Source organism: Orbicella faveolata, unplaced genomic scaffold, assembly GCF_042242905.1.
Source record: "Orbicella faveolata isolate gen_17 unplaced genomic scaffold, um_ofav_v1 contig_46, whole genome shotgun sequence".
In the NCBI taxonomy this organism is placed as follows: domain Eukaryota; kingdom Metazoa; phylum Cnidaria; class Anthozoa; order Scleractinia; family Merulinidae; genus Orbicella; species Orbicella faveolata.
This window is the reverse complement of record NW_028301576.1, coordinates 8,375,001-8,399,762: the sequence shown is the minus strand read 5'-3', so window position 1 is coordinate 8,399,762 and position 24,762 is coordinate 8,375,001. Positions and strand designations below refer to the sequence as shown.

General features: G+C 39.1%; 2 protein-coding genes and 1 pseudogene across 2 annotated transcripts; all 3 read left to right on the top strand.

Annotated features, from left to right (window-relative positions):
- Nucleotides 1-123: 123 nt before the first annotated feature.
- On the top strand, nucleotides 124-16,916 carry LOC110050952 (RUN and FYVE domain-containing protein 2-like). Its single transcript, XM_020756934.2, has 20 exons — nucleotides 124-429; nucleotides 1,726-1,843; nucleotides 2,406-2,507; nucleotides 2,794-2,917; nucleotides 3,029-3,102; nucleotides 3,585-3,665; nucleotides 3,885-3,954; nucleotides 4,614-4,715; nucleotides 9,651-9,700; nucleotides 9,911-9,977; nucleotides 10,214-10,264; nucleotides 10,747-10,863; nucleotides 11,537-11,634; nucleotides 12,258-12,344; nucleotides 13,033-13,162; nucleotides 14,524-14,586; nucleotides 14,751-14,782; nucleotides 14,871-14,919; nucleotides 15,207-15,284; nucleotides 15,505-16,916. The coding sequence occupies exons 1-20, from the start codon at nucleotides 159-161 to the stop codon at nucleotides 15,637-15,639; spliced, it is 1,899 nt and encodes a 632-aa protein (XP_020612593.2). The 5' UTR covers nucleotides 124-158; the 3' UTR covers nucleotides 15,640-16,916.
- LOC149098236 (uncharacterized) lies at nucleotides 4,828-7,898 on the top strand (annotated as a pseudogene).
- Nucleotides 5,972-9,096, top strand: LOC149098235 (uncharacterized). Its single transcript, XM_089277632.1, has 2 exons — nucleotides 5,972-6,049; nucleotides 7,766-9,096. The coding sequence occupies exons 1-2, from the start codon at nucleotides 6,026-6,028 to the stop codon at nucleotides 8,942-8,944; spliced, it is 1,203 nt and encodes a 400-aa protein (XP_089133758.1). The 5' UTR covers nucleotides 5,972-6,025; the 3' UTR covers nucleotides 8,945-9,096.
- Nucleotides 16,917-24,762: the final 7,846 nt, after the last annotated feature.

The following is a 24,762-nucleotide window of genomic DNA, read 5'->3' as shown; positions in this document are numbered from 1 at the left end:
ATAATTCGAATTGTCTTCTAAAAATCAGAAACAGAAGGGACGCTACATTCACATAAGCAGGCAGCTTAAAATGAACTTTTCGCATAATTCTTGCGTGAGAAACGTGTCGTGCGTGAACTATCACATACGGTCAGCGGCGTACCGCAAAGGAAAACAAGATGGCGTCCGCAAGCTTGGAAGAGGAGGAGACAGAACTAAACTTTGGAAAGCTTCTTGTGAGAACATTTAGTGCAAGTGCACCACCAGACACAAAGAGAGATGCTCAGTGGAAAGTGGAGAGACTAAACCTTTTGAACATCGCAAACCTTTGCATCAAAAGTCTTATCGATTCGGCTCTAAAACTTGGAAGAGTTATTGGAGACGAGCCTTTTGAACCATTTCAACAGTTTTTCGTCGTGCTCGAGAGCATTCTACGACATGGATTAAAATGTAAGTGGGCATTTAGCCTAGGTTAATTTTTTCTAGACCTTTTCAAAGTATTCTTTTGAAATAGTGGAAGGATTAAAACTTACTTCCTGAAGAAAATAACTTTGCGGTAAGGAAACAAAACGTGGCTGTCACATGACTATTAAGCTTGAATGTTATTAGCTTGTACCTTCGTTTTGAATTAAGTTTAATGCTCCATTAAAAACAACTTTATACAGCATCTCGGACGCAGATGATTTACCCGCAATTTTCTTTATCTATGTCCCTGAATTTAATTGTTAAAAAGATCAAAGTCCGATGGACATTGTAAAGTTTTGTTTTGCTGATCATTTTCTGCCACAAGCTTAAATAATAAATGAAATCCAGAATTGTCCTAAATTTTTATCTTACTGTATTTTACTTTTAGTGAGGGATCCCATCAGTGATTTCAATTGTGTACTAAAGCTTGTTAGATTTAGAAACCTTATGATTTAATTCTCTTTTGGCTTTCTCTTTTAAAATTTCCTTTGACTCCCCACTATTTTTGCATTTTATTATCTACATTTACATAAGTTATGCTTATGGCAAGTATAATAATTTTTTTATGAAAGTATAATAAGCGGTGATCTATGGTATCCTAAACTCTCTCTAAGCCTCCCCTTGATGTTATCTGGCATTCTGGTCTCTCCATTTGTATTGTTGCCTCACATTTGGCTCATACCCTTTTGTCTGAAAAGATAATTTGTTTTGTTTCGGTCATACATAGTTAATAGAGGGGAATGGTTATAAAACCTGATAAAGTTCTTTGCTGTATGTTTTTGTTCTATTTATTTGGCCTTGACCATGCACAAAACACAATAGTTGTTTACTCTGGAATGAGGAACTAACCAATAGAAATGTTTTGGTTATGTAATTCATGCATAGTGTATGAACTTAAAACAGAAAAAATTGTGCATGGTCGTGGACCTTCCAACATAAATCTTGGCATCTTTGTTTGCTCCTTTGATGTTTGCTGGACGTTCATAACCATTCCCCTCTAGACTATTAACTATGTTTCAATTCAAATTTTGCATTCAAAAATGTTTATGAATTAACCCTGGTTCTTGTGCAGAACGCTTAACTTGCGCAGTGATTCTCTCCACCATGTGGCAACCTGGCAAAAATGCTGAGGACCTCATGCTCAAACCTATAACAACAAAGGACTTTCGGCAAAAATACTGCTAGATTCTTTAATGTCTCAGAATTTATCTACATACACTATAACTCCAGTGACCATCTGGCAAAAATACATAATGATTTGTATTATTATTTTGTTCAAAGTGAAACGCAATATTCTTGGTCACCGAAAGGACTACTGGGGACCTTTAGAAGCATTAGAGCAAGTTGCTCCAGAGTCATCAGAGATTGTAAAGAGTGTCCAGAATCTTCCAAACATTAGGTATATGCATACTTTGAAGCATTTGTTTTTTTCCTTTCTTAGGAACATGAACTCTAAAATACAGCATTGTCCAAAATGAAAAAAATAAAATTGAGGACCATCAGGACCTCATTACTTATAATCTTCATTACTATTTTATAGACATAGACCATTTTTTGCTAAGCAAAGGATACAGTTCAAATTTTTAAGTTTGGCCAAACCAGCCAATAAGAATTTTTTTATTATTGTTATTTTTTTTTATTACCGGATTATTCGAATTATTTAAACAATATTTATGCTCCACATTGACTCAAAGAGCATGACATGCTCATTAAGGGAGCTGACTTATTGTTAATTTTTTTCTCATAAAATCAATGCAATCTCAAGAGACCTTATTGATCTTTATCTCTTATCAGAGATACATGTAAAGGTAAAGGCTTCACTAGTTGCAATTCCCACCACTAAGTTGATTGTCTTATCAATGGACATGTTTAATAATAATACAGTTGCTCCATGTATGTTTATTACTTTTTATCACTCGTGTTAGGACTAAGGAGTTCTTTTTTTGAAATTTTTTCTTCAGAACCAATCATGGCAAAGGAAGAGCATGGGTCAGATTAGCACTGATGCAAAAGAAACTGGCTGAATATATTATGATCATGGTCGAGAGCAAAGACCTGCTTCGGTAAGCACAGACCTCCTAACCATCAAAGATTGCCTACAGCAGTAGTCTCCTGGATACAGAGAGAATCTCTAGTCCAAATGGTCACCCAGGCAGAGCTTCAGTTCTTTTGATACAGTGGTTTTGCTCTTATTCTGATGGATTTTGAGCAGTGTGGAAATCTGGAATATTTTGGCCTCGGATAGAATACAGGACTTCATGTAGTTGTAGGCTTGGAGAATTTTATAGTCAAAACATTTTTGGGGTGTTCATTTATAAATACACAATCGTTTTGTTTTATTTGTTTCAGAGAATGGTATGACCCTCATGCCATATTAATGCAGGAAGAAGGTGGAGTGGTATCTGGATTGCTTGTGGCGCTCAACATAATTGATTGTAATTTTGATTTAAAGGGAGATAGCCTTGATGTCTGGGTGAGTGGTCAATGCAAACTGTTGTCTTTTTATTAAAATTAAACACACACCTGGAAATTTTTCATTGACCTTTTCATGAATAACCATGTTTTTTTTCCCTCTGGACTCCAGTCATCCGTTCTGGACCTGAGTTTGTATCTCAAGGATGGAAACTATTTGGAAAAATCACCAGAGGATAATAAGAAGTAAGTGAAATACACACGCTGAGATAAAATCATGTACTACATGTATGTACATATAATCCATTAATGTATTTTAAGGTAACTCTGTTTATCATCATTAACTATGAGCTATAAACTTCAAATTGGCAATTCAAATAAAGTCTTCTCTCGGCAAAATTACAGCCACATAACAAACAAGGATGATTTCAGCGCATTGTACTGTGTAATACATATAAAATTTTATATATTTACAAATTGAAGTCAGGCCTTTTTGTTTTGCTTTTCTGTGTTTCGTTTGAGTTTTTCTGTTGTTTTAAGCTGCTGTTGTGATATTTTGGTTTTAGAATTCAAATTGCCTAAATCCTATGACTTACAATAGCTAATGGACAGTGTACATGTAACATGCAGGCCAAAACAAGTGAAATTCCAATTAAAGCATGTCTCAATACATCCTGAATCTAAAGCTGTCTGACTGTAATTAGAGATGAGAATGATTTTCTTTCCAGAGCGGATGAAAACGATGACAGTGATTTGCGTGTCCTTGTGGATCAAAAAGCTTATTTAGAGGAAATAAACCGAAACTTAAGGTGAGTCTATATTGATTACATTTTTTGCCTCTGCACACAAATGATGAAAGATACTGTCATGTACATATAGTACAGTGCTACATTTTGTTGTGTTTTGACATAGTGTGCTTTTGTTACTTACTAGTTACTGTTACTAGTGACAAGATGCTTGGGGAACTTGTCAATACATGTACAGGAATGTATACATGTGTATTAAACTGATTCACGCCACTTCTTTAGTTCCACAGTTAGCACATTGCAGTCAAAGTTAAAGAATGTCAAAATGACAAATGATGATCTTTCCACACAGGTACATAAACTATCATCAACTCTTTTATACTGCTTTATGAAGGTCCATTTTTCATGTGTGTGTGTGTGTGTTTTTTTGTTTTGTTTTTGTTTTGTTGTTGTTGTTGTTGTTGTTGTTTTATCAGCCAATAGATGATGCAAGAATGATATAAAAAGACCACAACAGTCTTCGAATAGTTTTGTAGACATTGACTAGTCAATTGCTTTTATGTAATAACTACATGTAAAACATCATGAATGTGACATTAGACAAATTCATAAAATTGTTTTTGTGCAGTTTAGTGATCAATGTGGGTTTGATTACTTGAGTTCTTCTTGGCACCAGCTTTCTAAGTGTGGTTAATAAGGCATTAAAAGCAATGTGCATCCAAAATCCAATTTAAAAGCTCAGTTTTTTATTCCCCGCACAAGTCTGAAGTGGTGAGAATCTTAGCGCATGAATAGGCTATGAGCTTCACAGCCAAAGATGAGTGGTCTCCTTCAGCTTCTCATATCTTCCCTTTTGGATACTGATCTTATAAGGTGGTGTTTGCTAGGGTTGGCAAATTGGCCTTCAAGAAATACACTACTGAATTAAGGTCCAGAATTCTAGTCAGTTTATATATGTTATTCAACTGTGTTTACACTGATTTACATTGTTAATTAATTTTATTCTTGCAGCTTACTTCATGTACAGAACAGATTGTGCAGCTGATGCAAGAGAGAGACATTTTACAGGATGCAAATAATCAGATGAATGAAGTCAGTGCTAGAAAACTAAAGGTGAGTCTTAATGTGTCATGGTGTACAATTTATATCAATTCTACTTCGTCATTGGTCAATGTCGCTAAGGAGTCACGTGAGATATGTGCGCGAAACCAGAGCAGTCACTTGCAAGCGAACTTTAGAGTAGTTGCACGTAGAAATATTTATCATGGCGAAAACAAACCATCCAGAAGATCCCGACGAAATACCGAAGGAAAATCCCACTGAGGAAGTCGAAGACGACCTTCTAGAGGATCCTGCACTCGACAATAGCGACTCGCTATTGAGAGTACTCACTAATTTGGACCAAAACATGGATCACATGGCGGGTTCATTGTCCGCCATGGGCGAAGCTTTCGCTGCTTTGTCGAAGCAGCGCCCAGCGAAGCGAGACGCTCGCTCTGGGACTTTAGACCCTTTAAATGGGGAAACAAAGAAACCTAGAGTTGATGCCGGTGATGCTGTTGAAACTGGCGGTGAAAGCGATGATTTGGACGTTCAAAAGCTTCTTGCAACCAGCGCTGAGAACGACTCCGAAGGCGCCAAAACGTCGTCCACCAAAACGCAGGACTCCTGCAACAATGAAGGCGAAGACGATCTTTTAAAGAATAATTGGCCCTTGACTTCTCAAAAGATGACAAGGTGAGCAGCCCAACATCCAAGCAACTTGCAGATATTATCAATAAGAGATGGGCTTCGAAACTGAGTGAGAACAAGGTCAAAGAGACGGTCGAGAAATATGCTCGCCCTGAAAACTGCGAGAAGCTTGTTGCCCCCAAAGTGAACCCAGAGATTTGGGGAAAATTAACCCATCATGGGAAAAAGCAGGACCTCAGATTGTCCGCTATTCAGAACATGATAGTGAAGGTTGGAGCCATTATTGCTCAATCAACCCAGAAGCTCATGGATTTTCGAGGCCAGGGCACGCAAAGTGGCAAGCTTGACACGGGCGCCTTAGTCACAGCACAAATTGATGCCATTGCCCTGTTGGGTCACACCAATTACGAGCTCTCGCTTCGTAGACGAGAAGCTATCAAACCCAACCTTAACAAGGAATACGGCTCGCTGTGTTCTTCGCAAACGCTGGTTACGAACTTGTTATTTGGCGACGAGCTTCAGTCGCAGCTTACTGCAATTCGAGCCTCAAACCGAATTAGTCACACGGCAGTGCACAATAGCACTAATAAATCTTTCACCAAACCTCCTTATCGCCAGAAACAGGACCAGCCTTTTTTAGGCAAGGGCCATTTCCAGTCCAGGTGGAAGCCCCAGAAAACCTGGAAGAAAAAGGAGGAAACCAGCAAGAAATAAATACTGCCGATGACATCATGTCCAAGCTCCACATGTTACAGGTAACCCAATTTGAAGGCTTTATTCCTACACTCATAGCTTACCTTGTTGCCCAAACAAGTTGCTTCAAAAGCGGTAGGCTGGCACAATTTGTCCATTGTTGACAAAGAATCACCTCAGACACTGAGATTCTTCAAATGGTGTCAGGACAATACATTGAATTTGACACTAAGCCTTGCCAAACACGCCCCCCTGCAGTGAAATGTTTTAGTGTAGAAGAAAATGCTATTATTTCCAAAGAGGTTGCAAGCTTGCTTCAGAAGGCAGTTGTTGTTGAAACCAGTCATGAACCAGGGGAGTTTATCTCTTCTGTTTTTGTGCGACCCAAAAAAGATGGCTCTCACCGAATGATCCTGAACCTTAAAAACCTGAATAAGCATGTGCAATACAACCACTTTAAAATGGATACCCTTCAAAGTGTAATAAGTCTTATTACCCCTAACTGCTATATGGCCTCTGTTGACCTCAAGGACGCATATTACTGCGTACCTATTGCGGTTTCAGACCAGAAGTACCTTAAGTTTGAATGGGGTGGCCAATTGTATCAGTTTACCTGTTTTCCTAATGGTTTAGCTTTCTGCCCAAGGAAGTTTACTAAACTAATGAAGCCAGCCTACTCTGTTTTGAGACAACTTGGGCATATAAACTCACTGTATATTGATGACTCGTACCTACAAGGTGGAAGTTATGAGGAATGCCTAGCTAATGTTCTAGACACTGTGAAAATGTTCCTCTCATTGGGTTTCATTATTCACCCTCAAAAGTCAGTTTTTATCCCTTCACAAAACTTATTATTTTGGGGGTTTGTCTTGGACTCAGTCCAGATGAAAATTTATTTGACCAATGAAAAAGTCGACAAGCTCAAATCAATTTGTACCAAGCTTATCAAGGCCAAAGAAACCACTATACAGGAGGTTTCAAGGGCCTTTGGGTATATGGTATCTAGTTTCCCAGGTGTCATGTATGGCCCGCTCTATTTCCGTCAGTTAGAGAGGGAGAAAACTCTTGCTTTAAGATATAGCAAGGGTGATTATGATGCTTGTATGGTAGTATCAGACAAAGCTGGTACAGAATTATTGTGGTGGAACACACACCTTGAAGCCAGTTACAATGTCATTAGTCATGGTGAGCCTACTGTTGTCATGTCAACTGATGCCTCATCCGCTGGCTGGGGCTGCGCCCTAAACGATACCAGTACAGGTGGACATTGGACTGCAGAGGAAGCCAGAAACCACATAAACTATTTAGAGCTCCTAGCCATATACTTGGCTCTTAAATCTTTTTCACCTATCATTAATGGGCAGCATGTGAAGGTCATGGTGGATAATGACTTCCCTGTCTGATATTAACCATATGGGTACTAGTAGCTCTGAAAAAAGAAATGACCTAGCCAAAGAAATTTGGTTATGGTGTGCCCAAAGAAATATTTGGCTGACAGCTGTCCATATCCCTGGTGTAGAGAATGTGGAAGCTGATAGACAATCTAGACGGTCTCACTCGCAACTTGAGTGGACACTAGACAGAACTATTTTCAGGGACTGCATCAATGCAGCAAAGGTTGAGCCCAACATTGACTTATTTGCTTCCAGAATAAACCACCAGCTTCAGCCCTATGTATCCTGGCATCCTGACCCAGGGGCTGTGGCAATTGATGCATTTCATTTATCATGGAAGCAATATGTGCCTTACATGTTCCCTCCATTTTCTCTTATCTCCAGAGTATTGCAGAAGTTCCAACAGGAGAAAGTTCAAGGAATTATCATTGTGCCAAAATGGCCAACCCAAACGTGGTGGCCTGTCTTGATGAGAATGCTGATCGACAATCCAGTACTACTACCCAAAAGAAAGAAACTGCTGTTTCTTCCGAGCAGTCCAGAAAAGATTCACCCTCTGTATCCAAGACTGGAGCTGCTGATGTGCCACTTGTCTGGAGATCCCTTGAAAGCCAAGGAATTTCGACAGCAGCTTCCAGAATCATTATGCAGTCCTGGAGACAGGGCACCACAACCCAGTACCAAACTTACTACAAGAAGTGGGAATCATTCTGCTGTCGACGGAAAATTAATCCCCTTCAGGCCACTTTACAGGATGGCATAAATTTCCTTGGAGACTTCTTTGCTACTGGTGTGGGATACAGCTGTATTAACACTGCACGTAGTGCGCTGTCCTCTATTATTGTGCTTCCTGGGAGTGTTCATTTTGGCAGCCATCCGCTCGTTACCAGGTTTGTGAAAGGCGTTTTCGAAAGTAGGCCTTCCCTCCCACGATACAAAGAAATATGGGATGTAAACTCTGTCCTAAAGGTACTTGCCACCTGGACTCTTGGAGTGGATTTAAGTCTGAGAGATCTGTCCTGGAAGCTTACCATGTTGCTTGCCCTCTTGTCTGGCCAGAGAGTACAGACGCTGAAGGCGCTTAATCTGACCTCAATGAATTTAACTGCAAACACATGTGTATTTACCATTGAAACACCACTGAAGACCACTCGGCCGGGCAAGCACCTAGGTCGAATTGAGTTTTTGGCATACGAGGCTGACCGGAACCTGTGTGTTGTACAACATTTGCACGCCTATATCGATAGAACATCTCACTTACGAGGAGAAACTGACCAGTTGCTGATTGGCTATCAGAAGCCTCACAAGCCTGTGTCAACTGACACTATCGCTTGCTGGATCAAGAATGTCATGGCCAAAGCAGGAATTGACACTAGTGTATATAAAGCACATAGCACAAGAGCAGCTGCCACATCAGCTGCAAAAGGGAAACAGGTCCCTATTGACACTATCTTGTCTGCGGCAGGTTGGAGTAGTGTGAGCACCTTTGCTCGGTTTTATGATAAGCCTATCCAAGACACTGCCGCAAACTTCGGACATGAACTGCTGCATAGTCACCGTTAAATGCTTTTTACACAGCTGTTTCAACCAGAATTGTTTACCATATTGTTACTGTTACTGTAAGGTTACTTGAAGAGACATGACATTTTGATGTGGGTGTACCTTGTTACAGCACCCTGTTGTCATCTATATTGCATTAAATAGATTGATGTTCATGGTTTTGCTCATGATCATGACGCTTTAAAGTCTCACGTGACTCCTTAGCGACATTGACCAATGACGAAGTAGAATTGTAAAATTAAACGAAACTTACCTAAGTTGAAGTTTGATTGAGATTCTACGAAGTCATTGGTCTGGAGCTAGGGAGTCAGGTGCCCTCCCATCTGGGCTACCCACCCTACTGATTTACAACAGTCCTGATCATTCGCCTTTAAAGTGTGACCGCTCTGGTTTCGCGCGCATATCGCACCTGACTCCCTAGCTCCAGACCAATGACTTCGTAGAATCTCAATCAAACTTCAACTTAGGTAAGTTTCGTTTAATTTTACAATTTTTCCAACAAGGGATACAAGAAGTTTCCACAATCTGGTTTTGTGGGTGTGGCACAGGAGTACATTGCACAAATATAGATTATTTTCTAAATAATATCATAAAGATGGTTGTAACATCAAACTTTCACTCATGTAAGATTCACACCTCTCCTGATGTTGTTGGGAGCTGAAAGATCTGGACATTTATATTCATCACTTTTGTTCATTGTCATTTTCAGCTTGCCCAAGCAGATATCGATGTAGAGAGGGAAACATATCAAAAATCAAGGTAAAGACAACAGTTTCTGAATGAAAAAGAACCACACCAATATTTGACCATTTTAGTGATGTCATTTTGTGTCTCTCCCTCTAATTCATGTGTACGAATAATATACAGCTGAGTGGACATGTACAAAGTCATGAACAATTTCTTGTATCAATTTTGTTTTTCGGTAGTTTTCAGTAGTTTATACTGGTATTTAAAATTTTGTTTTTGCAGGGAAGGTCTGAATGAGATGTACAATGTCATTAGGAAACAACTGGATTCAGAAATACAGCTAAGGAAGGTAGGAAGACAAATTCATTGGCTTTAACTCGGGACATGCCTTGTTACATGTGGGTCTCAATTTTTAATAACACTTTTGTTGTGTAAAGTATTTCTTTCACAATGTCGCAGACTGAGGAAATAGCATCCTGGGAATGGCCAAGAAAATTTTAGTCAAATTTGTGAAGGGTGTATGATATTCTTACAGAAATACTGATCTTGAGCACTAAATTGTTTGTGTTTCTGGTGAATTTATAGGAAACAGAAAAGGAACTTGAGTTAGCAAGGAGCATGAAAGAAGAAAGTGAAGTGAGTGCTTGTTGTTGATACTGACTGTGTGTGATTTATATTAGATGTGTGACACCTAGCAACAGACTCATTCTTATAAATGCTCTTTTGTTCATTGTCGGCTGGGGCTTACTTTCTTAGGATTAAGAGCAAGATATCTAAAGTTGTCTTTGGCAAGGAGAAAGCCAGAAACATATTTACTATTAAAGCTAGTTTGATTACAACATGGCGCTTTTTTTTTTTTGTTTTTTGTTTTTTTTGTTTGCTGTTTATCTCCGATTAGAATCAACTGCAAAAACTGCGTCAATGAAAGACTCATTTGCGTTCCGTCTTAAGAGTCTACTACTATATTATGCTTTTAACGTCTGGCGTCAATTCTTGAGTGCGATTTAAGCCTTACATTTAAGCCTTTTTAAACTTGTGTCAAACAAATCTTGTGCATGCGCGGTATGGTTTGACAAGCCCCTTTAAACGTCATTTGGTTTGTATTGATTGTTTGACAGGTTGCCATGCGGCTGCTAGAGAAGGACATCCATGACAAGCAGGACACGCTGATCTCAATACGAAGACAACTGGAGGATGTGAAGAAACTCAATCTTGAACTTCACAACAAGCTTCAGGTTCCTTGAAAACTTGATTTTTAAAACCACACCCGGTAGTTCAAAGGTTGGATAACGCTATCCACCGAAGAAATCACTATCCATGGGATAGCGCAGTTGGTTCTGTCAGCACTTAATCACTGGATAGTGATTTAATCTGTGGTTTGCGTTATTCCAACTTTTGAACAACTGGGGCCAGTGCAGTGTCGGTAGTAGGCTTAACAAAGTGTCTCCTGTGCCCATTAACTACTTAGCGAGAAAACGATTTGCGGCGTGTGAAGGAACAAGATAAAAGAGCATGCACCCAGCACTGAATTCGCCCGGCAAGAAGAGAGACTTGTCAGCGAACTTGTAGCCAACATCATTACATGAAATACATGAACATCAGCTTTGTCCTACAACAACAACAACAACAACAACAACAACCACCATTTATTTGTACTCACAATTTATAAAATAATTACAATAAACATTAAATTAGTATAGAGTACTACCTGCCCAAAATAACCATAAGGGCTAAAAAGAATGGGCAGATTTTAGTGGCTATCCAACATTGCCAGTTTCGCGAGTACCACCTTGAGTACTACCTTTCTTAGAAAGTAACCCTGTTTCACCTTAGCCTCCTACTCAATGGACAGGGAGAGACTGAGTTCCAACAACAGTTTAAAGGATTATTTTTCTTGTGTTCTTTCAGTTGAGTGAGTCATCAACCAAGGACCACATGGACAAGTGGACAGAACTGGAGGAGAAATGTGCGAGGATGATTGGTCATACAAAGGAACTGGAAACCAGGTTAGGGAAGCAACTCCTTATATTGTAAAACACCTGTGCCATAAATGCGTACGCTCAGAGCCATGCTTCCACAGCTCTTTAGAAACAAAACTGGGGCAAGAAGTTGACGTAATGATTGCGCATGCATAGAGAATTTATATTTTGACCATTGCAACAAGGAAGTGAGTTTAATTTCCTTTCGCTCTTACTGTATCGTCATAGAGCTGTAGAAACAACTTGTGGATGTTTGGGAAAACTCGAAATTATTTCCCATTTTTGTAACTGAAGCTATACTAAAAGCTGGATAGTGGTAACCTCACCCGTGGGTTGTTGAATAGCAGAAACACATCTGTGGCGCTTTCTGTTGAACCAAAAGTTTCGGTTTAAATTTCCGGTAATTGTCGGTGATGAATAAATGGAATGAAGCTTCCGACAAAGGAGACAAAGTCGCGCGTTATGATCACATTTTCGAAAATTTCCTATCAGGAATTTCCGTTCTTTTTAGTTGTCCTCTAGGAATTTCCGAACTGTTTGCCCCCATTTGGAAAGTTCTGGAATCTTGGTTGACTGCAAAGCGCGCCTATTCTTGCAAACTATAGCGGAAGCCGATCTTATCTATGTTAACATTGTTTTGTTCTGTTCAGTCTGAGTGAAGTCTCGTCAAAGAAGACTGAAGCGGAAAACTTGGTGGACCAGATAAATAATAAACTGGTGGATAGTGAAAGTGAAAGGTGAAAAAGATATTTTGTTGCATAAATCCTGGCAGGTTCAGGGTTTGTTCGCTACCAAATGTTTGCTCAAAGGATTTGTTTCCTTGTTAAACAAGGAATGGTTAACATGCCAACGGGAAAGGGGATCAGTCTGTGATCTATTAATTAAGGGATTATTATGGCTTCTAATCAGCCTTTTCATTGTCTGAATTGACTGCGTTATGTCATGTGGAAATCAACTATGGCGTTTTGTGCCATTTTACTATTATTATTTTTGTGCTTGCTCTCATGGGACTATTTATCTTTTTGGATGTAAAAAGTGAATTACACAATCTTTAGTTATATACATTTGTAGATAATAATCTATTTGTAAACGGAAGGCTTAAGAAACCCTTGAACGTATTGAATTCAGAGTTAACAGGGGCGGATCTAGGTGGAAGATGCAGTGGATGTACCCCCTCCCCTCCCTCTGAGATGGCATACAGTTTTCTAATGTAACTGGTATTCTGCAGTCAGTTACGCCATTCCTTAGTGGTGCACCCATCCTAAGAAAAATCCTGGATCTGCCCCTGGTTACCGCTCAAAACTAAAACTTAATTTGTTGTTTTAATATGGAATTTTGTCACTAAGAAAGTGAAAACAAGCCTTTGAAAAACTTCAAATAGAGTCTTTCTTTTTTCAGATGAATGTATCCGTTTTCATTTTACAGAACTGCATTAAACACCAATCTCAAAATAGAACGCGAATGGCGGACAAGTCTACAAGAAGAATCAGTTAAAGACAAGGAGAGAATAGGTGCTATGCAAATGGAGTTAAAACAACTTGAAAAACTTAAAAAGGTACTTAACAAAATGTTTTATGTATGAGAAGGTGCTCATTTTGGATAGATGTAATTTTGACTCGAAGGAGCTCAGTCACGATATTCTGAGTTATTTTGGCCAGGTACAAAATTACATTTCCATCAAAGGAAACCTGAAAATAGAAGTTTACTAAGATAGAAAAACTCCAAAATAATGATAATAAACCATAAAATAACAAGGATGGTTAAGGGTGGAAAAGATTAACACGGATTGCAAACGACGAACTTGGCTAAACTTTTCAAGATGCACAAACTGTCATGTAGCTCCTTTAAGGACAAGTTAAAGATAAAGAAAGAAAAGGCCTCATATACATGTAAATGTAATTTAAATAACTGGAGGATGTCTAAAGGTCCACCGATCCTTGTTCATGTAGTAAGAAGTAAATTGCTCGTGTCGTATACACGTACGTATGACATTCGTAGCCATTACGTCAGTGAAGAATGACTAACCTGTAAACACATACATGTACCTTTTTATCTCAAAATGTAAATACCACCTGGTTAAATCAAAATGGAAAGTTATTTTTACTATTGTTTTGGGCTGTAAGATGACAGTAACTTACTAAGGGCTGGCTTTAGTAAGTTACTGTCACCTTCTTGTCGAAAATGTAGAAAATTAACTTGCCGTTTGGATTTAACCAGGTCATATTTAAATTCAGGGATTGTTGTGATCATAAGGCATAGTTCACACTAGCGACATAACGACATAACAAGGACGTTATATCGTTGTTTGCAGTGTGAACATCCCGACATAATGACATGATGGCAACATAACACCATGAATATAACGAGATAAGGAAAAAACAAACTGATCTTTTCCTTATGCTTTTATGTCGATGTTCACATTGCGACATAAGCTATAACTAGCGACATAAAGACATTGTAGACATAATGACATATTTGCATCATAACAGCGTGAACATAACGACATAAAGATAAAACTGATCTTTTCCTTATGTCGTTATGTCGATGTCGTGATGTCGCTAGTGTGAACCAGGCGTAAGGAAACCATTCTCCAGCGATCGTTGCACCTCGATCGCTGAGCCGTGAGATAGTTCTATCTGGACGATCGAAGCAAGAGTAGCGATCGATTATGTGGAAACAAGCCTTAAGTTAGCTGTCGATATGCTTTAAACACAGTGTGCTTTAGATTCTGTCTTGTTTCTACACCTTAAATAATCCTTGAATGTTGCATGTAAGTAGCAAGTTTCTAAGTATCTATACTTCAACAGACCTGCCGCAAAAATTGGAAAATAGCTTTTAAGCTATTTTGCAAAAATGATTGATTTGTTAAAAAAAAAATTGTTAAAAACTGCACGTTTTAACTTATTCGATTTCTAGGAATACCAAGTATTACATGAGAAATACCTGTCTTTAAAAAAGGCCTACTCAGAACAGGAAACGGTGGGTACCTGTTTTGTTGCTTGGATTACAATATTTTAATTGTCAAAGATACGAGGTTTTTAAAAGGTTATTCTCCGGCATTGGTTTCAAGCACGAAAGCAAGAAAGAATTGTTATACGAAATAGTCCGCGCAGTAATGTTTCTTTTTCCGTTTATTTTGGCAGGCTCTTGTAGAAATGGGTTCTCACTTATCAAAGTAAGCACAGCTTGTCATTTTTTGTGTAATTTTAGTCCCTTGATCGTTATTTTCTTGTTTTTCACTGATTGAGTATTTTCTGGCTCAGTTCACAGCAGAAAGTTGAAGAAATGAAGGAAGTCACGCAATCTATGAAGGTAACGTCACGCATTCTACGACGATGATGCCACGTAGTGCATTGTCCATTCCAAAAAGGACTCAGGGAACGTCTTTATAGGCTTTAAAGAAAGTCTTAAGATGATCTCGAAAATACAGCTGTAGGAAGCACACTTCCAGTTGTTATGGTAAACTTCGTAAACTGTCTATTTTCGAGTAACTTTTGGGCAATTTTTAGAGCAAAATTTTAGCATTTTTGTAGCACAATCTGGTGAAGCCAGGTAAAGGAGAGCTGTTTTTGATGTATTTTTCGCACCTTATTTTCCAGGACATGAAGTGGGCTGAAGACAAGGATACTGCGCAATGTCAACAGTGTAACCAGCCATTTTCTTTGGCCAGACGAAAGGTAGTAGCAGTTTTAACTGGTACTTCTGTTATTTTAAGCCTTATGCTTTGTTTTAATGTTGTTGTTGTGGTTGATAATTTTTTGCGGGGTTTTATCGTAACTTAAACAAGTTGCTGTTCGTGTTATGTCACCATTTGACCCTGAACTGCTAGTTAGAGTTGTTTTCGACTCGTGGAAGCATTTCGTTAAGTTTTGTTTTGTTTTGTTTTGTTTTTTTCAGCATCATTGTCGTAACTGCGGTGGTATCTTTTGCAACGCTTGTTCGGATTACACCATGCCCCTTCCTTCCTCGGCCAAGCCTGTCCGCGTGTGTGACGCGTGCTACACAACTCTACTGCAAAGGTACCAGAGGTGACAGCAGTCAGCCATACACTCGTTCAGGGGATGTCTCGATGTATGTGCGTGTTGCGATGTGGAGACGTTTGGTGAAACTTTCTTGGAGAAGAATTTGAAGACATACTTTCGTCTCGGCAAGATTTTAAACTTTCTAGTACAGGCGAGATTGATGTTACTTTGAAATTCGTAGTCTTTTTTACCAAACAGAGTCTAATCTTGTACCCAGCTTTCCAATGGCGCTACGCGTAGAGTGGGTGGTGGATACGGGGATAACTTGAGACCGAGTGTAGATTTCTAAATAAAGAGAATATTTCTGATGCTAAAACAGCACTTCCGATTTTGCCAAGTGTGGCATGGTGAAGGCAGTGGCTTTAAATTTCTTAAATTATTCTTGTAAATTTGAACACCTGTCAAAGTAATTCGTAAGTAGTTTTATAAATTCTAAATACTTTGACAAAACTTCGCCATATTAACACGATGATGTGTTAGAAGCGAAGTCTTTTTTAGTTAATTGACGCGATGAAAGCTCGAAAATTTTGCTTGTACCTTTGTATAACCCGTTTTAAATCTACCAACCTGAGCCCGCGGTGTGTATACAACGACGTTGCTAAGTAGCATGACATTTGCGCATTACACCCTCATCGAACATTCCTACATGTGAGCTTTCGAGTGACATTTTGATTAAGAAAATAGCCCAAAGAAAATACGCGCGCTGATTGGTTTAAAATCGTGTTTCCATAACTTAATAGAAACACAGAACTAGCACGAGCGTTAGCTGTTGACGTAATGATGGCGCGAGCAAAGAGAAATCTGAGTAAACAAGTTGTTTTCTTTTATTCGTCGTAAAATTTTCTGAAAGAAATAGAAAACGTGTTCTCCGTGTTTCTATCGAGCTATAGAAACACTCTTGGAAGTTTGGAGCTGTGGAAACATTCGCCTGTCGGCTCGTGTTCCCACAGCATTTCTCGTTCTCCCAAACTTCCACTCGTGTTTCTATAACTCGGTAGAAATACGGTACATGTTTTCAATTTTTTTTTTTTTTTATGGGCAAGAAGTTGGGAACCCCGCGCGTGGCTCAGCGGCTATTTTCCAAAACCAGCACTTGCTTTATTCATTTCCTCAGCTGAGTTAGTATTTAAAGGCTGTAGGTAAGATTTGGTAAGGCTGTGTACGTCGAGATTGGTTCAATTAATAAATTCAATTCATTCAAATAAGTGGGTGTAGGAACGGTTATGAAAAATTAAATATTTTAAGGAAAGAGGGTGTACACGGCAATAAAATATTCTTTGCAAAGGACGGTACGTTTCGATTTTTTTGTATGGCCTAACAAAACCAAACTAGCCCATACAGTCGAACCCCTATTAAGCGCTTAAGGGTCGACCACCTCATAGAGATTGGTGTACCTTGAATATTTTTCACCATCGGGTTAATTTGTTAGTGAACATGGATTCACTTTGACACAATCAATATTCCCCAATACGGCCCTGAAGTCACCATTTACAATTCGATTTCCAATAATCCTTTTCTCTGCTCAAAAAAGAGGGGAAAATGCTGGCAGGGTGCTGGCAAATTTAGCGATTAGAAATTTATATTGTTCACTTCTGAACGGAAAAAGAGAAGTACCTCTGAACGGAAAAAGAGGAGTACCTCTGGAGGTAGTCTAGCATTTCCGATGAGAGTTTTCGGAAAAGTACTACTCCACATGACTTTTAACCAGATTTCCAGATTTTTTTGGCTTTATGGTAGGCACCCTAGATTTCCACAGAGTGTTCCGGCAAGGTGCAGACCACACGTGATATAAACTTGGAGTATTCAACGATTTACACGTCAAGTATTCAAGTGCAAATCAGGAATAACAGTCCAGACTCTAGCAAGATATTCCAGGTGTACGAGTCAGGAGTCGTCGAGTAGATCAACATCGGTAATTTGGTAAACGCCGTGAGCGTCGATCTGTATTCGGGTGTATTCGGGAGTTCTCGGGCCCGAATATTTGTCTTTAAGCGTACTCTCAACCCCGATCAAAAAAAAAAAAAAAAACCAGCACAAAACGCTTGTACAGTAGTATGGTGTGTATTTATATTTTGCTATATTTCTAGCGAAATTCAACAAAATACAAATGGCACGTGCATTGTAAAACAAGTAGCATTCCTTGGGTATGTGATGACGTAACGCGTAGAAGCGATGATCAAAATTTGCTATGACTGCAAAAATTTAGCGGACAAGTCCGAATGTCGAGAATCTCTCTTGTAAAATACTTTATGCAAGCTCTTGCTTTATGATAACCTTTTCCACAACAACCTTCAGGCTCAGAGTTTGAAAATTAAGAAATTTCTCACAATTCAAGCCAACAAATAGATAGCGTAAACTCTGACGGTTCCTGGCTGCCAGAACTACATCCATCTTGTATAACTGACTGAAATATATGAACACTACTAAACTAAACTGTAATTCTTGATTACAACTAAGATAAAATACAATCAGTTGCACTCAAAAATAAACTACATTGCTTTCTTGTGCTTTTACAAGCATTTCTCATTGAGGTGCAGGGACACACATAACCCGAGAATGCAAATTTCATCTAGAATTTCATCTACGTGTGAATCTAAGATGTCGTGGGTCGGCCAAAAGAGAGAGAATCGTTACATTTCCTCACAGACAAAATGCTAACAATGTTATGACGAATAGGCTGATGACTTGCCACATCCTTGGACGATATCCTATCACGTGGAGAAAAAAAAGAAAATGAAAAAGTTAATGGATGACATTAAGACCTCACACTGCATAGATTTATACTTTAATTATTTCCAATAAAGTTCTTCCAGAACTGACAATGGTCCACTAAGGCCGCTGACTAAAAGGACTAAAGACGCGTCTGTTCAGTGTTAGTTTCAATCTGAGGGATACAAAAGCAGAAACCGACACAACGTAGGATTATTTTTTTAAGGTGTACTAACAACATTTGGCGAAATTCTCCGACGAGCATCTCCGACCCTTAAATATGGGATCCCCCGGGCAAATAATCCGGGGGCAATTTTCGCAATGACCAGTGAGAATTACATGAACTATTTACACTCTGAGCATTGTTTCATCTCACGCTTAACGCTCATGAAAAACAGAAATGTTTGCACTTTACAAAACCGCACTAATGAGGACAGTTCAAGAGGAATAACCAATCCCCTAGTAGGGGGAGGAGAACTTCCATGTGAAAAATTCGGGCATGCTCGACGTCTCGCCCAGGTCTACCGTACTTTGGAGGTTTAATCTGAATTCTCCGACGAGCATCTCCGACCTTAAATATCCGATTCCCCCGGGCAAACAATACTCATCAAGGAAACAAGCAAACAAATTCACCATGACCATGGAGGCACTCTTGATGACTGGACCCCGAATATTGTTTGATTCCAGTTTTCAACCCTTAGAGCTTAGGTTTAGATAGAAAGATCACCTAAATAACTCACTTACCATGTGCAGTATTCCATTCTGAAATGAAATACAATGAGACAACTTTATTTAAGTGTCAATATAATTTAGCACACATGTTAACTGGAGTCACAGCATAGAGCGGTTTTTACTTGAGTGTCCAAAAGAAACAAGTTTTGCATTACAACGCTACGCTATTGGCTTAAAAAAACTCGCGCCACTTTTTCATCCAATCAAAAGTAAGATCGCCAAAACCAATTGTGGCTCGTTGGCACACGTTTTCCCGCGCTTTGCATCAGCCGCACGCGTTTTGTTCGAGTTTTGATTGGTTCACTGGATTGTCTACGTCCTTTGGCCAGAGTGATTTCATTGGTTTTGGTTTAACGACTCTCAAAAGAGTAAATAATAATTAAGTACAAATAATATACTAAGTATGCAACGCTTTCGAGTGGCATGATGCCATGAAATATCTCACGAGAACTTCGCTTTTTCTGATATCAAATTTCTCAGTCTTAATAGAACAGCAATTATTTGTTTGGATTTGGGCTCGTTCGCTTCACTGAGTTTCCAGTTTTGTAAGGACATAAATTTTACGTGTTCACTGAAAGAGAAAAACTCAACAGTTCTATGTCTTTATTTGATCTGGGATTTAAGGGCCACCAAATTGGCTGGCACGTAACATGTCGTCAGTGAGCGTGGCAGTCGATTTTAATAATATTTATTAAAGCATATGTTCTAATGAACAGTTATGCTTGCCTAAAAGAGGACTTATTTGCTTTTGACGTCATTGTGTTGTTCAAATTTAAAATCTGCGACACATTTTGATGAGATTTTCGCACCAAAATGGTCCTGTAAAAATCAGTGAAAGAATGGATCCCCTACAGACATGATATAGTTCACCGCCACTGAGAGTTTTTGACATTTTTCTATAGCAGTTATATATGCTGCCTCTGATGCATTCGTAATTTACCTGTGACCTCCGGCCTAAAGAAAAAATGGTTATAATCTTACCGTGACATTTTTCATTTGTCATGCTGGAGACCACTTCCACCACGCTGTTAGCTATTTGCCCCAAAAACGCCAACCTCTTTGGGGTCACGTGGCTCATGTCGTCACAATCCTTATGGTAACACTGTACCATGTATCCCCGGAAGTCCGCGGAATCAGTAAGGAAAACCGCTGGTAACGAGGGCTCGACATTCCAGAAACGATAATGGTCTGAGCGAAAGAAATTGTAAACAGCATTCTGGTAGATTTGGTTCCAGGTACTTGGTCTGCCTGACATTAACGAAACAGCGATCGATTTGAAGGTTTCTGTAAATTTAATCAACACTGCGGGTAAACCGAAATCAAAGTTTGTCAGAGGTAACAACTTGTACATACGATGGCGCCTGGGAGGGGAAGGCAAGAGGCCGGATCACGTGAAAAACACAAGGCACGTGGGACGACCCCCCCCCCCCCCCCCGACAATTTTCTTTTAGTAAGAATACAGGGCATACTTTCCCATCCTGTCAACTACCACCACCCCACCTCACTGTTTGTATCCCGTTTCTCTTTTGAGAAGTTTGGGATCAATGACCGAATTATTCTATTAGCCACAGAAGAGCCGAAAGTCTACACCAAATTCCAAGCAGGCCCTAGACAAACTTATCATTACAGGATCTCCATTCTCCATTCTCCAGTTCCCCCCTCCTCCCCCGATTTCAAGCAAAAACTACAAAAAAATAATAATTTTACAAATATCTCCCGGACCCCCTACAAGTTAGCGCCTCTGGCGCTTGCTTGTAATCCCCCCCAATTCAAAACATACTCCGCCATCCCTGTCTGGGTTCTGAAAGGGACCGCGTCATAGCTGAGTTTAGTCTATTCTATTTTTTAATTATAATTAATTATTATTATAATCATTATCTCTTTTTTATGTTATATTATGATTAGTTTTTATAATGCTAACTCATTTTTGGTGTTTCCAGTTAGCAGCAGTTCTAAATCTTATTTGACACATTAAATAATAAAGTTGGAGCTTCGTCACGGTTTCTCATCTGAAAAGTTTGGTCTCAATTTTTTTAAGTTCTTCGTTTGTAATCCGTGCCAATCTTCTCCATCCTTAGCCATACTTGTTTCTTTATGGTATATTATTATCACTTTAGTGTTTTTCTATTTATTTATTTTTTGATTTTATCATTATTTTCGAATTTAGGATTTTTGGTTTATTTCAGGGAGGGAGGAAAACCGGAAAACTTGGAGAAAAACTCAACACACTCATGACTTCGGGTTTGGGAGTCCAACCCGGGCCACAAACGCATTTTTTTTGTATTTTTGATCTGATTTCAGGTACTTGTTTTATAGCCTACGTCACAACAGACGGCCCAAGCGTAAGATGCGAGGAGTTATCATTTTTTTTAATCGTTTTTTTTTTTTTTTACTTTTATGCGACCGTTCAGCGAAACGTGATTGAATACGCGAAACGTGACTCTCGTCTTGCAGTAGATGGAGGTGTTGTGTTACAACGTTTGAATTTATAGATCGTTTTTCACTGTCACGCAATAAGAAATAAATCGAAAACCATTCAGTGGATGAAGTCAAGTGATGTTATAGGAAATCATTAGACAAGACACTTCCCCAAGTTTTAGGTCTGTGCATTTTCCCAGACTTCAGATATTCGTCGAAATGTTTCGCTGAAATTTAGACAGCCTAGTGTTGGTGTACCTCCCGGGGGAGGTACTTTGGGAATTTCTGGGTGGGGATGTGCCGCTTGGACCCTGGAACCCTTAGCCTATACCAGAGCTAGTTCAGCTGAATTTTGCTACCCTATACTAGAGTAAACTCCCCAAATCCCCCCATCTATAGACACTGTTAAGGCTGATTTGCGTAAATTTAAACTTGCTGATTTGATTTTTTTATATTTTTGAGTGGCAATTCCTGGTTTCCTTAGTCTAGATAAACTCTTCAACCAACTAGTCAGTTTTGTGAAAAATGAAACCCTACTCTAGACCCAAATGCTCTGATTTATATACCCTATCTTAGAGTAAACTGCTTGAAAACCATACCCTTCACAGCGGCACATACCTATATAGCCCATATATGGCAGTGCCCCCTCCCCCCCCCCCCCCCCCGCGGGGTTTACCTCCGTGGCACACAATAGACTGTGTTCAAGTGACGTCATCAAACTCTCAAATCCAAAAGTAAAGAGCCCGTAAAGATTTTGTCCTCATCGGGCATAACAGGTACTAAATTTATATCTGTTTACAACTTTCCAGCTCGATTGCTGGTTTTCAGTGTCACGTAATTCAAAATAGATCAAAATAAAAATTAAAACCGGTCAATAGATAAAGTCCAGAATCTGGGAAATGAAAGAAGGTAAATATGCAAAGACTCTCACCAAAATTCTGGTCACAGCAATTTTACTTATGCGAGATATGTGGAAAAAATTTTTACCCAAATCTATAGAGATTTGTATGGAGAAGCCATGCTGGTGCCCATCCGTATGGGCACCCGCGGCGGCCGGGGGTGTCTGGAAAACCCGAATAGCGAGTAGCGAATAGTCGCGAATAGCGAACAGCGAATAGTACCGAATAGCGCGAATAGTCTCAAATAGTGCGAATAGTGGCGAACAGTCGCGAAAAGTGGCGAATAGTGACGAATAGTGACGAATAGTCGTCAATAGTGACCGCTTTAGATCTAATATCCAGCGTTAATTAATTATCAAATAAACAACAGAATCTCAGTGAATTTATTATCTTTTCTTCTCCGGACTTAGGCTAGTAGGCTGTCCATATAGTAGTGGAAACCCAAACAACGATAACTCGCCGAAATCGCGTTAGATCGGCCTGAGGGAGCTGGCAAACAACAAAGAATACAACACAGCAACAGGGTGAGTAGATTGTATTCACAAAATATAAGAATAAGTGACTTTTAAAGCAAAACCGTTGCGTTCCCATACAAACCTTTATAAATTCAAATCGTTGAAACACAACACCTCCATATGCTGCAAGGCGAAAGTCACGTTTCGCTTATTCAAACTCGGTCGTTATGAAATAGTATATTTCGGCCGTATATGTCACGTTTCGCTACAAAAAGATAAAAAAACAAATGAAAACTCTTCGCAAACAAAGAAGTGAAAATAATAATATTACTGTACCAGGACTGGTGATAAACTTTAGAGCTTGTAGTAAAGCGGTCATTCCGGAACCATTGTCATCTACACCGGGAGAGGTCGGGACCGTGTCATAGTGGGAACCAATCAAAACCATTTTATCGTCACGTGTTCCGGTGTAGCGACCAGGCAGTCGACCAATGATAGTCACTCCTGGATACTAAAAAATATAACGACTATACAGATACATTCACGTATTAATGTAAATCATGAGAAGTTGAGGGAGAGAACAGATAGCTGTGCCCCGTGATAATTTATTTCAAATCTACTCAAACTTTGAGTCGTGTTATGAGCTGTAAAATGACACAACGTCAGTGTTACTTACCAGTCAGGTGTGCACGTTAAAATAGCCTAACAGGTTTAGACAGAACTAATAATAGATTTCAGATAATTTTCATGGGAAGTCGGTTAGCCATGCATGGGGATCTATTTACCGAAACCTAGAGGGTCGAATCTCATTAGTATCTCTAAGATTTTGAATGAATTTCTTCTTTGAAATACGGGCCACTTGGCTCAGAAATAATAAACAAAGGTTTAACTTTTTGGCTTACAATAGAAAACAAAGAGTAAAGCTATTTTTGTTATTGCTATCAACATTTCCAGTACATCTGAGAAGATCTTCAAGGTACAGCATTTCAATCATGTGTATTACCTATACTAATCAGCTTAAAGCGCTCTTATACCTTCAGATACAAATTTTTCTCCAACAACCATTTTTTCGAAACATGAAGATTCAACATCTCTGACCGTTTGTAAAACGTATTTGGAAACGGTTTTGCTCTAATTACTTCTTGATTTACGTTTAAATAAAGAAATCTGCACACTGGTAGCTATATTTTAACATAGCAACGCCTGTAGCAACGGTTGTTTGCAGTCTAAAAGTACTTACAAAATGGTTTCATTAGGCGATTTGCATAATGGCGTCATTTGACTACAACTACCAGAATCCTTCACTTTTTCTGTTTCTTATGCTAATTAGGGCAATTGTTATTTAAACTCCAATGGGGATTCAGATTTAAATAATAAAACAATTGAAGGAAATCTGGTAGGTGTAGTCAAATGACGACAACGTGCAAATCAGTACATTTTAATTATACTTCTACAGGAAAGCGTGAGAGAACTGAGTGTACTTATGAGAATTGTGTTTCATAGTCCTGAACATTGTTTCCTGTACCACCTTATACGCCCCTTATACTTGGTTAACATTTTTATGACTGGTGTGTATTCGGATATTCAATAGAACATTTATGTAAAACCTTTCGACATACGCACTCCTCCCCGCCTCTGCCCCTCCCCGTCCACAGGGCTAATTTGGGCTCTCGGAGACCGAAGTAAAACTTAAAAGCCTTACTTCTCAAACGACCAAATAGACGGATCACCAATATTTCGCACACGATATCTCCATTGGGTTTCAACCGAATGTTGTCCAATTTTCATGATCGGTGAAGGACAAGATTACCTAGGTCGTAAACCTAGAATCTGCAATTTATGAAATGATTTCCCTGATATTCACTTAATATAGTTGATATTAGTTCCTGAATATTAGTGAACTTTTTCCCGTTTTCACGA